This window comes from Corticium candelabrum, chromosome 20 (genome assembly GCF_963422355.1).
Source record: "Corticium candelabrum chromosome 20, ooCorCand1.1, whole genome shotgun sequence".
In the NCBI taxonomy this organism is placed as follows: Eukaryota; Metazoa; Porifera; class Homoscleromorpha; order Homosclerophorida; family Plakinidae; genus Corticium; species Corticium candelabrum.
In genome coordinates this window covers 2,282,447-2,297,446 of record NC_085104.1, presented here as the reverse complement: position 1 = coordinate 2,297,446, position 15,000 = coordinate 2,282,447, and the positions used below count along the sequence as shown (strand labels likewise).

Sequence of the window (15,000 nt, the reverse complement as noted above, 5' to 3'; positions counted from 1 at the left end):
TCACAACCAAAACAAAATTTGAGTAAAAAATGGTTAATTATTAAAAATAAAAATACTTAAGTAAGCAATGTTTACTGTAAAAGACAAATATTTCGTCAACAAAATTAGATACCCAACAAAAATTTTGGGCAAAGTCTACAAGATGTGCAGGAGTTCGAGGTGCATGTTAATGACATTAATTAATTAATCAGCTGTAGTACAACTGTTACCAGTCAATTGATATCAATAATTGACATTAGAAGTACAGTACAGGCATTCACTGCAATCGCCATCATATGAGAAATGGCGGGAAGGGTCTGGCTATGCAAGACTACTCATGGTTCAGGATTACAAGTGGTCATCAATCTTGGAGCCAAATTCGGGTGTTGCTGCCCTGAACCTGGACCCAAAGCCCTTGGACACCCAGAGGCTTGCTGTGCAGTACTATAGTGCCAGCTAGCTCACAACTGCCGGCATACTCTATACACATGCTGCAATGGTACTCTCAGCCATCATCTTCCATGTAGCCTTGTATAGACAGATCATTGATAGCGTAATGCTAGTACTGGCAGGACCCAGTCTAACATGCATATAGGGCATTGACAGAGACTGGGCTCCAGCCACAAGGATACATTAGATTTTCTTTCACTGTTAAACTTGGAGCCTTCTGGAGCTAAAGGTTTCGTGCATGGAGGCAACTTTGGCTCCGTTGCCATGGTAACAATACCCCTGTGGTTAGTATCTCTTATGCAAAGCCAGTCGACATCCAGTTAGGTATTCTAAACAATCATATTCAAAGAACAATTCTTGCTGTTCCTGAAGACAAAATGTTACTTCACATGCACACCTAATTAATTGCCCTTATCAGTGTACACAATCAACACACACACACACACACACACACACACACACACACACACACACACACACGCATACACACCACACACCACACACACACACACACACACACACACACACACACACACACACACACACACACACACACGCACACACCACACACACCACGCACGCACGCACACACCACACACACCACGCACGCACACACACACCACACACACCACGCACGCACACACCACACACACCACGCACGCACACACCACACACACGCACCACACACGCACGCACACAGGCAGGCAGGCAGGCACGCACGCACACAGGCAGGCAGGCAGGCACGCACGCACACACACACACACACACACACACACACACACACACACAACACGGGAGTCCTAAGAGAACCGGACACTGCCAAACTCACGAGAGTCCAGGAACGAGGCTACAACTGTACCCGTAACCTTTCCAATCAGCTATTCCAGACATTCTGTATTCAACCCGAACCCGTAGTTTTTCTGCATACTATGGTAGTGTGGCCAAGATAACAATCTAAGTCCCGCCTTCTTCCCGCACTTACAATGCGGAACACCCGCAGTCAAACGGCCGCTTTCCCACTGGAACGCGCCATCAAACGCACCTAAATCGCTCGATTGCAACGCCAACAAGCAATTGCGTCACTACGCGCGTCACTAAGCGCCCTAAATGGCAAACTATCTGCCTAAACAACATCCGTGGGCGTGTCTACTGTATCTCACCTCGCTCCAACTTTCGCGCTCTTTTCGCGACCTTCCGCTTGGTTCCGTGAGGAGAACGGCGCAGTCTCGACTGGCGACGCGAAGCTCTTCCCTCAGCAAGTAGTCCCAAAGGTCTTCGCACATCTGAGTGTTGGCAAGCGAGAACACGCCCCGCGTACACATGATTGCGTTGATGGCCGCCTGTGTGTATGTGATGCTCGTTGGCGCGTCTTCGCCTCCGAATCCAACGCGGCAGCGATAGGAACCGCAATCGACGACGATTGCACTGTCGTCCATCATGGCAGGTGTCGATATGATGGCGTTGCTCGGCGCCGCCTCGTATTGCAAAGCACTTTGTTCTCGGAAGCTAAGTGTCACGTGAGTTTACGAATATCGCGGGAGGTGACGCTTGTTATTCCTAATTTGGTAATGTGCAGTTAGGAGTGTCCACCCATGAGTAAAAGCTTAGCGCACGCAAAGATTATACGGGAGCGTGGTTTTGCCATGGTTGATATCAAAATGTTAGCAATTAGACGTTTTGTAGCGAAAAGAAGCTACTCTTTCGTCACGACTCCGATTTTTTACGTTAATGCAGGTGTTACCGCATTTTTGGTTGACAGAAAGTTTGATTTTTTGACCAGATTCGTTACTTGTTTGTTTTAGCTCCACATGTCGGTCACGTGTATTCGGCCGTTTTGGCTGATGCGCTTCACCGGTGGCATAGAATTCAAGGAAAGAGTCCGGCAATCTTCAGCACCGGAACAGACGAACACGGACTGAAGGTAAAGCAGTTGACCGTGCGGAGGGTTTGGATTGAATGACTCAACAAGCCGGCAGACTGACAGACAGACTGACAGACAGATTGACATACACACAATCACGTGACATCTACAAGACAGAGTGTCAGTGTTACATCACTAATGTCGTATGACGTCATTAATAAAAGCATAAAGCAGATTGCCTTGCTTGTTGGGGCAGTTTGGAAGTTGATTGGATTCTAACGTCTTTGGACTCTACAGTTGCCCCTAACTTCCAGACCTTTACATGATCATAGCTCATCCTGTGGTGTCCACACTGTAGCAGTGGATCGGTGCGTTGGGGGGGGGGGTGCCCACTCTTTACATAATTTTTTTTGCAATGAAAACAATTCTGACGACAGGCATGGGACCAACTGACAGAACAAGTCGATTGCTTTATACGTTGAATCAAGTTAGTTCAGGGTTCTTGCTACAGCATGGCAGCGTGGCGCCACACCACGCTCCAGTAGGAGTATGCCACACTCAGAAATGGTAGATTGGAGTCCAACGTCTTAAGTTCACAGTACGACGATGACGCCGACGTTGATGCTGACGCTGACAATGGAATAGAAATGAATTCTATTCCAGTGTCAGCGTCAGCGTTAACATCAAAGGATGCCGCCTGTGTTTGGTGGTGTCTTTGATGTTGACGCTCAGCTGAGCGTCAGCGTCAATACTGTGAACCGGGCTTTACACCTAAGGAATGGTATCCATACTACTGAAACACGTACAATACTATACAGAGCAGAATATAAGGAAATTTTTTGTCGGGACAAACAGGTTTGCCAAAGCCACACCCATTCAGACCACATCTATTCTAACAAATTCTAACAAACAACACTATTTCTATTTTTGACATATATACAAAGCATGGCAATAACCAGAACAACTTTGAGACAACATACCTGCAAAGCAATCTTTTATTGTGTTACAATAAAGTGAAAAAATATGGAACCTCGAAAGACAAACTTGAAAGTGCACTATAATTATGTGAGACAATAGCAGAACATTAACAGGGAAACTTAGCACAACAATGTGCAAAATTGTATTCAGTCAGAGCTTCTGGAAAACTATTTGTAGACGCGGTTGTAGAGGATTATGCCACACGTTCCAGTCATCTAAACTAAAGCTGTTAGTGCTATTGTCTTGGGTCAACTCTCCAGTCTTGGGTCAACTCTCCAGTTTTCCTTGCTCTGTATTGCTTTCTGAACCTTGATTAGGACAGCAGTTGGTCTTGCATTGTTCCCACCACAGCTGAATAGTGACATCAGCATGAAAGTCTTGAAAGGTCCTTCATGGTATACTTCCATAAGGTCAGACAAAGTGGTGTTGCTCATGCTGGTGCGGCGGTCTGTCTTGATCAGTTTCAGCGATGAAAACATTCTTTCAACATGTGTGGTAGTTAAGGGGAGACTAATACTATGTCTGGACAGGTGTGAACTATGTACCACACAGACTCATAGCACACCTTGCTGGTGTGCAGATATTTTCTAGCATAACGGACTACCTCCTTAACACGAAGAGCAAGAATATTAACCCCTTTGCTTTCTAGTGGTTTAGCAAAACGAACAACAAGAGTTTCTACAGCTTCTCTAACCTCTGCATTATCATCAATGTTTTCGTCTTCACCATCTTGCTCAGAAGTTTGAACGTTAGGTTTTCTTTGCCATGTTTGGGTGTCAAGAAAGGCAATTATATGACAAAGAAGTTTTGGTATCACACCAACCTAGTCGCTCCTTCATTTTATTATCAAGCCATACTAAATCGGTATTCACCTTTCTGCAGTTATGTAGTGTGCTGACAGAATAGTTTGCCAAACGGCTCCTTGAAACAAACCGTTTAGGATCTTTCCAGAAGGACTGGAATTTTCAAAGAAACAGCAGTCACTGCTATGGCTTTAACAAGTTTGACAATGACAAGAAAGAAAACATTCACAAATCAGGATGTTTGATTACCATCTTGGGGACGATGTTTCTACCAATTCATGTCCTCATATTTGGTGCTGTGCTACACGCATTCTAGGTGAAAATTTGTACTTTACAGCAACTAGTGTCTCAGTAACCCATCTCACCACTTCACACAAAAGCTTACTGTCTATGACCCCATGAGTGTGAACTTTGAAAATCTGTAATATCTCCGCTGTTTTTTGGACCTTCGTGATGATCTCAACGGTTAGAAACCACCAGGTCTGGCATCTGTTTATTAAATTATTTAAGCCCTTCCTACCAAAGGATAACACTTTTTGCATATCAAGGAGATATTATCCAAGTAGAAATGGTTATTATCCAATTATCCTGTGAGATCAAGGGATCATCAACTGGAACCACCTAAGATAATTGGTGTAACATGCACTAATAAGCACACCTGGTGTGACCTCTACCTCATTACTCACTTCCCAGTTCAGGCTTACCAGGGATAGAAAGATAGTAGATGCACCCCAAGAAAACATACTCTCTGATAGTGCACATAGTCTGACTTATGAGTGTTCGGATCATGCCCATGTCCGGACAACACAATATATGGCCGGACATGGACTTGTTTTGACCGGACAATGTCCCGTGTCCAGGCGTTATATTCCCCTCTGCTATATTACTTAGTAAAGGTGACAATAGCCACAAATCTTGGCTCTTACGAAATAACGTGGGATGGTAGCCTTGTTCCAAGTGTAATGCACAAGTGTTGATTGCAGTCCTAGATGGGCTGCCTCTGGTTCTAGTCTCGGATGTCCTTCCAGTGGAAACTCTTGTCCGGGAAGTAGCACCTAGAATCTACTCTAGACTAGTCATGGCTTCATGCAAAGCAACAACAGTGGTCCACGTCAATCAATGCCTGACTGACAGACTTTCAGTAGTTTCATCTACAAAATCTATAAAGAAGAGGTTACTGGCGATCGAAGTTGATTTCCTTGCCAAGGCACTTGAACGAATGTTAGAACGTACTACCTCACTTGAGGTCAACTCCACTGCCATGTCTGCATCCGACTGTAAAGAGCAGACTGCATGTGTCGTGGACTCGCCCATCCTGCCACGCTCCCAAAATCTCTAGCGAGAACCCTGTTAGTTCCTTTTCTGTTTGTGATATTGAGGTTGATGCACACTGAAATCTGTTGTCTTTAGTTTTCTCTATTTTCAATAGCAAAGTTATTGGTTGCGTCAGCCAGACAGTAAGACACGTTATGATTTTTAATGTATATGAGAACATGTCGACAGATGGACAGACAAATGGAAGCATTTTAGAAGGAGAGAGGCTTCAGAGAGAGACATGCATTAAACTGGTCTCACACGACCAGACGTTCAGAGCATGTTTGAAGATGGTAGTCAAACTAAACCAAATTACATTCAGACCATCAGACAGCTAGGCTCAAGGGTCCAGATAACTCACCCCTTTATAGGGGGATAACACTCCTTTACAGGGGGATAACAGCTAGAACCTTGAGCCTATCAGATGCAGGGCTCAAAAAATGGGTCGTCAAGTCGTCATTTGACGAGTTAATTTTACAAATGACGACTAACGTTGTAGTCGAAGTCGTCAAATGACGACTAGCTAGAGCGGACCAAGGCTAGTTTGTAATGGCTTTCTCGGTAGGCAGGCGGATAACTGTTCTGTACTGAAACATGCGCCGCTTTGACGCTCACATTGAGACATTTGTCGTACAATGACATATAGGCGTAATACTGTACCAGCAGAGTACATTGACAAACTGCTCATATCTCGGATAATGAAACTGGGAGGATTCCGTCAAAGTAAAGGCATTAAGTTTGTGAGCAGAGAGTAGGTGAGGAAGTGAAGACAATGGTAAATCATGTAGATCGAAATAGATAGATATGGTTGAGATGACTGGACAGACACACACCATGAAAAGATTTATGTATAGGTGTGTGTGTGTGTGTGTGTGTGTGTGTGTGTGTGCGCGCGCGCACGTGCGTGCGTGCGTGCATGCGTGCGTGCGTGCGTGTGTGTGTGTAGAGAGAGAGAGAGAGACTGATGGACTCCTAATATTCCCACAGGTACAACATGCTGCAGCGAGCCAAAACATGGACCCTCAATTGTTTTGCGACGACGTCAGTCGACTCTTTAAGGTCGTTCGTTCTCACACTTTACAATTACCTAAACGCCTAAATATATTTGATTGTATCAGTAGAAACTATTCAACGCTTACGACGTCTCGTACAACGACTACGTCCGAACAACGGAACGACGCCACGTAGAATGCGTCGAATATTTTTGGGTGAGCATTACAGAGCCACGTAGCCCGCTCAAGTAGAAATCACGTTCACTTAGAACAGATTAGCGGCGAATGGATGGTTGTACAAAGATTCATATGAGGGATGGTATTCAGTAAGTGACGAGACATTTGTTGGCAAATCACAGGTATGTACTTACAACCATATGTATATTATGTAAAGTTGTTGGTATATTGGCTGAACTATGACGCGTATAGTTAGTCAGAAAAGACAGGTGACCTGGCCCCTGTATATACATCAGGGTTTGAAAAATGTGTTTGAATCTGGTCGCCTGTTTGGCCACGTAGAGGAACGGTTGGTTGCCAAACTTCCACTAGTTTCTAGGTCGGAGATTCCAGAAGTAAACAAGTCATTAATATCACTGTTGAGACTCTTACCCAGATTATCATGTTTGACTTTTACTCAAGACTTAACTAGGAATTTGCAGTAACGTTGGATGAACATTGTAGATAGCAAGTAAACACATCAATCTACAGTATTATGCTTGGGATTCTTTCTGTGTAATACTATGAGTATTAATATTTCATCCTAACTTTCAACTAATTGTATAGCTACAACCAGACAAAAATGTGGTTTGTCATCTCATCGACATCCTGGCAATTCATCCAATAATACATGAGCATTCTTTGGTTGAGTAGATAAGAGCGTTTCTTCTCTTATAACTAAGTGACACTATTGTTGTTGAGAACAGCACATCCGGCTACTGCTTTTAACCCCGCCAGTCCTATGGCTAGCTGTGCTAATCTCTGGAATGCAAATGATAAACTTTTGTTATTGTTTTGCTTCATTAGCGTGTGGCATCATTCAACATCTAGATTTCAGAACTGGACATGCAGAAATTTTTGTCTGAATGGACTTTCCTAGTAGCACTAGGAGACGTACGAGCACCTGGACGTACCTGGTAGTTCTCCTGATAGAAATACACTCAGGCAGCTTGCTGTGGAAAAAGCTGTTTGTTTTGCCACTTCCGATTCTCGCCGTTTGCAAAGATCTACGGAAGAGTTTTCATTTGTCTCAATTCAAGAGAATAGCAACAACTTGCAATAGATTAATTGCTACTGTAGGTAATACGTTGTTACACGATATATACGAAGGTGCTAAGTAAGACGGCTTACTTTGCAGTGTGCCACTAAATGGTAGACTTAGCAAGTGGTAACATATTGTAATGCAAACATATCTGCTGAGCAGGTGGTTCGCATTCAAGTGTCGCTGACACAAAGACTAAAACTACCAAATATTTCTAGTCGCCAAATTGGCGACCACACCTCTCATTTAGCCACCGACCATCTAGAAGTGGTCGCCATATGGCGACTTGGCGACTGGATTTTTTTAACTCTGATACATATTAATTTTTTAATTTATTAATTTTTAATATGTGTGTATGCAAATAAAAAATAAACAAAAGCAAGACTTAAAATATATAAATTAATATATACATGTATATATATTTACTTATTTACTTAATTTTTTTTCTTATTTTTTTATTTATTTGTTATTTTAATATTTTATGTTTTCAATTTCTTTTATATTTTTAAATTTTATTTATTAATTTTTTGTTTATTATTTATCTATTTATTTATTTCAAATTTTGTATTTTTTATAATTTTAATTCTTTAATTTTATTTTGTATTTTATTTTTATATTGTTAATTTTTTAATTTTTTAATTTATTTGTAATTTTTAGTTTTAATTATATTTATTTTATTTTTTATTTTATTTTTTTATTTTATATTTTGTATTTTTATATATTATTAATTTTTTGTCTTTTAGTATTATTTTTCCTTATTTATTATTTATTTGTATATATATATATATATATATATATATATATATATATATATATATATATGCAGCACGATATTTGTTTAGGTGACTCAGTTTGATGATGAACATGGAAATCAGTGCATGGTATGCATACGAGTATGGATATCATCAACATACAGTGATGGCAGTTTTCTGGTTTTTGTTGCAAATTAGGTGTCTACAGAAACCGGAAACGTCGTCGAATGGACAAAGGAAGAGAATTACATGTTCAGACTTTCACACTTTAAAGAGCAGTTGCTGTCATGGCTCAATTGTCATTCGGCTGGTGATGCTCTGCGTTTGGTTGTTTTTTTAGTTTATGTGTTAGACTTGTGTTGTGATTTCCAGCTGTGTATCCTTCAGTGTATGCAACGGAAGTGAAGGAGTTTGTTTCTAATGGGCTTGCTGATTTATCTGTGTCACGGCAGAGCAGTCGTTTGCAATGGGGTATTCCTGTTCCGAATGACCCATCACAGATGGTGAGCCACAGCAGACATTGCTGACAGACAGACAGACAGACAGATGGACAGACAGACAAACAAATGCACAGACAGGCAGATGGATAGATGGACAGACAGACAAACAGACTGATGGATAAACAGACAGACGGACAGACAGACAGACACACAGGCAGACAGACAGACACACAAAGACAGGCAGATGGATAGACAAACAGACGGACAAACCGACAAACACACAGGCAGACAGACAGACAGACAAAGACAGACAAATGGATAGACAGACAGACAAACAGATGGACAGACAGACAAACAGACAAACACAAAGACAGACAGATGGATAGATAGACAGACAAATGGACAGACAGATGGACAGACAGACAAACAGACAGATGGATAAAAAGACAGACGGACACACAGACAGACACACACACAAAGACAGACAGATGGATAGACAGACAGACAAACACGCAGGCAGACAGACAGACACACAAAGATAGACAGATGGATAGACAGACAGACGGACACACAGACAGACAAGCACACAGGCAGACAGACAGACAAACAGACAAACACACAGACAGACAGATGGATAGATAGACATACAGATGGACAGACAAACAGACAGATGGATGAACAGACAGACGGACAGACAGACAGACAAACACACAGGCAGACAGACGGACACACAAAGACAGACAGATGGATAGACAGACAGACGGACAAACCGACAAACACACAGGCAGACAGACAGACACACAAAGACAGACAGATGGATAAACAGACAGACAAACACACAGGCAGACAGACAGACACATAAAGACAGACAATGGATAAACAGACAGACAAACACACAGACAGACAGGCAAACAGACATATGGATAGACAGACAAACAGACAGATGGATACACAGACAGATGGGCAGACAGACAGATAGACAAACACACAGACAGACAGACACACAGACAGACAGACAGACAGGCAAACACACAGACAGACAGGCAAACACACAGACAGACAGATGGATAGATGGACAGACAGACAGGCAACAGGCAAACACACAGACAGACAGATGGATAGACAGACAGACAGATGGACAGACAGACAACAGGCAAACACACAGACAGACAGATGGATAGACAGACAGACAGATGGACAGACAGACAACAGGCAAACACACAGACAGACAGATGGATAGACAGACAGGCAGACAGGCAAACACACAGACAGACAGACAGACAAACAAACAAGCACACAGACAGACACACACAGACAGACAGACAAACGAGTAAGCAGTCAGACAGACAAATTGCCACAGACAGGTACAGTAGACGAATGCAGCCAGCATAAATACCACGCAAGTACTTGCCTCAATCAGAGATCAAAATATTTGTGCAGATCTACGTTTGGCTGGATGCTCTAGTGAACTACCTGACCGTAGCTGGTTATCCACACAACAACTTTCACTGGCCACCGACTCATCACATTGTCGGAAAAGACATAGTGAAGTAAGTGACAACTATAACTGGTACACACACACGCGCACACATGCACACACAAACCACACACACACACACACACACACACACACACACACACACACACACACACACACACACACACACACACACACACACATGCACACACGCACACATGCACACGCACACGCACACACGCACATGCACACGCACATGCACACCACACACACACACACACACACACACACACACACACACACACACACACACACACACACACACACACATCAATCTTCACAATTTAGATTTCACGCCATCTACTGGCCTGCGTTCTTGATGGCCGTTGGCTTGGATCCACCCAAGCGTGTGGTAGTCCATGCCCACTGGACCAGAGACACACTGAAGGTGACCTACTCGATGAAGTCTCTAAACTTGATATAATATATAATATCTAAATAATATATGTAATTTTTAATATTAATTTTATTTTTTATTATTTTTTTAATTTTTAATGTTTATTTTTATGACCCAATGAAGTTTCTAAACTTGATATAATATATTTATAACTAATTATGACTTGAAGCATTAATTTTTTATTTAATTTATTAGCAAAATCTTTTTTTTCAAATAAATAAATAATATATGTAATTTTTATTTTCTATTTTTTATGACTCAATAAAGTCTCTAAACTTGATATAATACATTAGGGGCGTGTTTCCACTAGAGCCTAAACCCATTTTAACAAGTGGTTTAATTAAGCTAAACTGGTTTAAGAATTGACCTGTTTCCACCTGCACTAAACCAGTTACATTTTAAACCTAAACCACTTTCTTAAACCTACTTCAAGGTAGGTTTAGCGAAGTGGTTTAGGTTTAACTGTCACGTGACAGCAGCTCGCTATTTTAGATGGCTTCTGACAATGCTCTTTTGGATAATATTGACTATTTTACTGGGATAGGATTGCCCTAGAAGATGTAAGGGTCACTAACTTGGGGAAAGAAATCAGCAGCTACGGAGAGAGAGAAATCGGTGTCCTTGGTCATTATCATGCAAACTCCTACCAGCAGATGCTGAATCAGTGACAACCAACAGTTGCTCTGACTTGGCGACAGAGCAGCCCGATACTTCTAAATAAGGCGTTCATACACAGTTTGTTTTGTACATCCTGGATATGCAAGTTCCTAGTGGAAACAGTCACTTTCTTGAACTGGTTTAGTTTTTAAATGCGTTTAAGCTAAACTAGTTTAAGGTGCAGCTAGTGGAAACACGGCCTAGGCTACATCAAAGAATTTTGTGTTTGTCACCCGATTTTTCAAGGATTAGGAATTATTATCAGGTGGCGTTAACGCACGCTAATCATACTACGTTTGAGCACTGTTATTGCAGACAGAATCGAATTTCAAGCAATCTAAAGCAACGAACAAGTTGCACAATTTTATTCAATAAATACGTGAGTTTGCAGGAAAAAATACGGCCAGACGTAGATCTGCACAAATATTTGATCTCTGATTGAGGCAAGTACTTGTGTGGTATTTATGCTGGCTGCATTCATCTACCTGTCTGTGGCAATTTGTCTGTCTGACTGCTTACTCGTTTGTTTGTCTGTCTGTGTTTGTCTGTTTATGTGCTTGTTTGTCTGTCTGTTTATCTGTCTGTATGTGTGTTTGTCTGTTGTCTGTTTGTCTGTGTGTGTTGTCTGTTGTCTGTCTGTCTGTTTGTCTGTCTGTCTGTCTGTTTGTCTGTCTGTCTGTTTGTTTGTCTGTGTGTTTGTTTGTTTGTCCATCTGTCTGTTTGTTTGTCTGTCTGTCAATACATGTATTTAAAATTTCAACACTATTACATTCTAAATGGTTCCAGCATGGAAAAGGAAAACATGCTACAACAATGTCCGGCGACCCTTACGGTCGCTTACTACGTAGGTTGATTAATCAACTGTACGCTATAAGCAGTACAACTGTTCTTGCTAAAAGAAAGTCTACATAGTTTTCTTAAGAGCACTTGTGCGTTGCATCTCTGGAGGCTAACGGACAGGCAGCGTCTCCAGTATGTCTTGAACTCGCCACTGTTTGGGTGGCCATCTTCATCTACAGATAACAGGGACAGATGATGTAGAAATTGGTGGGCTTTCCATCCCCAGCGGCCGTAATGCTAAAAAACCAGAGGGATGCAATTGGATGCATTTCCCATAGCATCAGTCTCTTTGCTGTATTTTTCCGTCTTCTGTGACTCTCTTTTGGCGGCAGCGGCTCCATCCACCTTAGAGGCTTGTAAGATGATGTCCTCATTCCACGGGTGGGCAAGAGATATGTCCAGCTCAATATCATATCCAGATTGGGCATCGAATGCTATGATATCAGGACGAGAATGGCTTCCTTCGTAAAGGTTTCTGGGTTCTCTTCTGTGTGTTATGTTTAGGTCTCGTAAACTATCACACCACACATTTGCTACTGATTCGTGGGACCAGATGGGTCCGCCTCCAGTTTTACAGGTTAGAAGGTGATAGCCTTCTCTGTCATTGATCTTGCTACACTCGCATCTTTCAATGCTGAAGACATAGGCATGCTGCAGCCCAATCTCAACCGAGTTGCTAGTCTGAAGTTAGCGGGTTTTAGTGCAAACTTGGGAGAGGTTGGGACAGCTTCAAGCCATGATCCAGCAGCTTTGCCCTGCAACGACCTGAGTCTAACAGCCTGTCAAAGTGAATTTGTATTTCCTAGTAGTTCGGATGTGATGGTGTTAAAGTGGTTCTGCGACAGTTTCTTTTGAAGGCCTTTTTTATTGCTAAGGATGTCTTCCAAGGACTTGCTGTGTGGTAATGATTGCTCCAGCTCAAATCCTGTTGATCCTGGGGTTGCATCTTGTCTATTCTCCACGAGTAGATCAACCGAATCTTGAATATCTTTGAAGGATTTAGGAAGTTGTACGAGGCTGTGCGCCCATGAAGAAACAAACGCAATGCTAGACAGGGATTCTGTAAGTGACATGCCAAACCCACCATGTCGAATGGGCAATGTAGCTTGTGTCCATTGGTTGTTTTCTAGGTCAGGACATGTAATGAGATGTTTAAATGATGATTGAGACAAGCTGTCGTGAATTCGTGCGGCAGACTTCATCAGACTAAGTGCAACTGTTCTTCCTAGATGATTGATGCGTGGAATGTGACAGTACCGTAGCAGTAGCATCGAACTCTGGGTGTCTTCTAAGGCTAGGAGTTGGTTACAGAGATCTTCACCTCCTTTGGCAAATTTGGAGCAGGCAGCTTCAACATACCTTGGTTGGCCTATTGGGGTTCCAAGGATAGTTGTACCAAGCACTGAGACTCGAACTTCGTCTTCACAATGACGGCCATTGGTGAACAGCTCACATTTCTTGGTGGCAATTGATAGACCAATCTGTGGCAGGCTACACTTCAATTTGTCAAAGGCTGATGAGACATATTGTATAGGCCCAAGGAGAAAAACGTCATCCAAATAGGCCAGGACTCGGGTTTTAGGGTGTGACTCTTGGAGATCCACTAGTAGCGGGTGAATGGCAGCAGAGAATAACATAGGACCCAGAGGGTCTCTTTGGTGGACGCCTTCTTGGGAGGACAATACATGTGGTTGTTCCCCATGGCAGAAAATAAGAGGGTTACATCTCGAGTACATCTGAAATACGTGTTGGTAAACATCAGGGAAAGACTTGGCAATTTGAGGCATGAGAGAGGTACGCTCCAATGAGTTGAATGCATTCTTAATGTCAGTTTTCAAGAGGACCCAGTCAGGGTTTGACTCCAAAAGCAGGCTCACATGATGTATCAGAAGCTCCGTCCCCCCTTTGACAGCCACTCCATGTTGTATTGGCTGGAAATGCGAATTGAATGACATTTTCTTTTGGATGCATATCACCTTAGCTGTCAAGCGTCATAGACATTCTCCAATAGCAATGGGTCTTACATCTCCATTTTCCTATGGTGATGCTATGAGTCTTGAACTCGATATGACCTCATGTATGGCTGGAGGTATCTTTCCCTGAGTAATAAGGTCACAGACAGAAAACAGACCTGCAGTGGTGCTCCTGCTCACCAGTGCTTTCAAGTGTTCATATTTCCACCCTGAGGGGCCACAGCCAGAACCCTTTGTGTTTCGCAGTGTTTTAAAAAATTGTCTCTGTATGTGTGTCTGTGTGTCTGTTTGTTTGTCTGTCTGTCCATTTGTGTGTTTGTCTGTCTGTCTGTCCATTTAGTTACATGCCTACAATAGCATTAATTAATATCAATAAATGTTGTCATACTTACATAATATATAATTATCAAAATTTAAATATTGCATGTCCATTCGGAGTAGAATCCATGTCCTGGGTGTAGTCTTTTGTCACCAGCTCCTCCCCTTCCGACTTCCCATTCATTTTATACAGTTTCATGTGACCGACTCCTTCTGTATCAGATTGATTAAGAACATATTTTGACCAAATATAGAAAGAGCTGGCTGGCACATGAACGACTAGGTATCAGGTATGGCGTTCTTGTCGGAGTGAAACTCAGTGCAGCTATCTGACGATGTAGCATTGTGCGATTCATTTGGATGCGAGTTTGTTAAGTTAGTCATTAGACTTGATGAAATTGAGTCTGATGCGAAGCGGCCGTGTGCACATGTAAACGTGCAGCACCTAGCC

The 15,000-nt window shown here is 42.4% G+C and overlaps 2 protein-coding genes across 3 annotated transcripts in view; one reads left to right on the top strand and one right to left on the bottom strand.

Moving 5' to 3' along the window:
- The window catches only part of LOC134195595 (uncharacterized), a 3,136-nt gene extending 1,215 nt beyond the window's left edge, over positions 1 to 1,921 (bottom strand). Inside the window, exon 1 of the mRNA XM_062664641.1 lies at positions 1,590 to 1,921. Coding sequence (XP_062520625.1) covers positions 1,590 to 1,868 — 279 coding nt within the window. The 5' untranslated portion in view covers positions 1,869 to 1,921. The remainder of the gene's footprint in view (positions 1 to 1,589) is intronic.
- Positions 1,922 to 2,087: 166 nt separating this feature from the next.
- The window catches only part of LOC134195305 (methionine--tRNA ligase, mitochondrial-like), a 16,938-nt gene continuing 4,025 nt past the window's right edge, over positions 2,088 to 15,000 (top strand). For both annotated transcript variants that reach the window (XM_062664313.1, XM_062664314.1), the window contains exons 1-10: positions 2,088 to 2,163; positions 2,232 to 2,350; positions 6,373 to 6,444; positions 6,507 to 6,593; positions 6,647 to 6,736; positions 8,478 to 8,516; positions 8,586 to 8,697; positions 8,760 to 8,890; positions 10,268 to 10,377; positions 10,653 to 10,752. In XM_062664313.1, coding sequence (XP_062520297.1) covers positions 2,088 to 2,163; positions 2,232 to 2,350; positions 6,373 to 6,444; positions 6,507 to 6,593; positions 6,647 to 6,736; positions 8,478 to 8,516; positions 8,586 to 8,697; positions 8,760 to 8,890; positions 10,268 to 10,377; positions 10,653 to 10,752 — 936 coding nt within the window. The remainder of the gene's footprint in view (positions 2,164 to 2,231; positions 2,351 to 6,372; positions 6,445 to 6,506; positions 6,594 to 6,646; positions 6,737 to 8,477; positions 8,517 to 8,585; positions 8,698 to 8,759; positions 8,891 to 10,267; positions 10,378 to 10,652; positions 10,753 to 15,000) is intronic.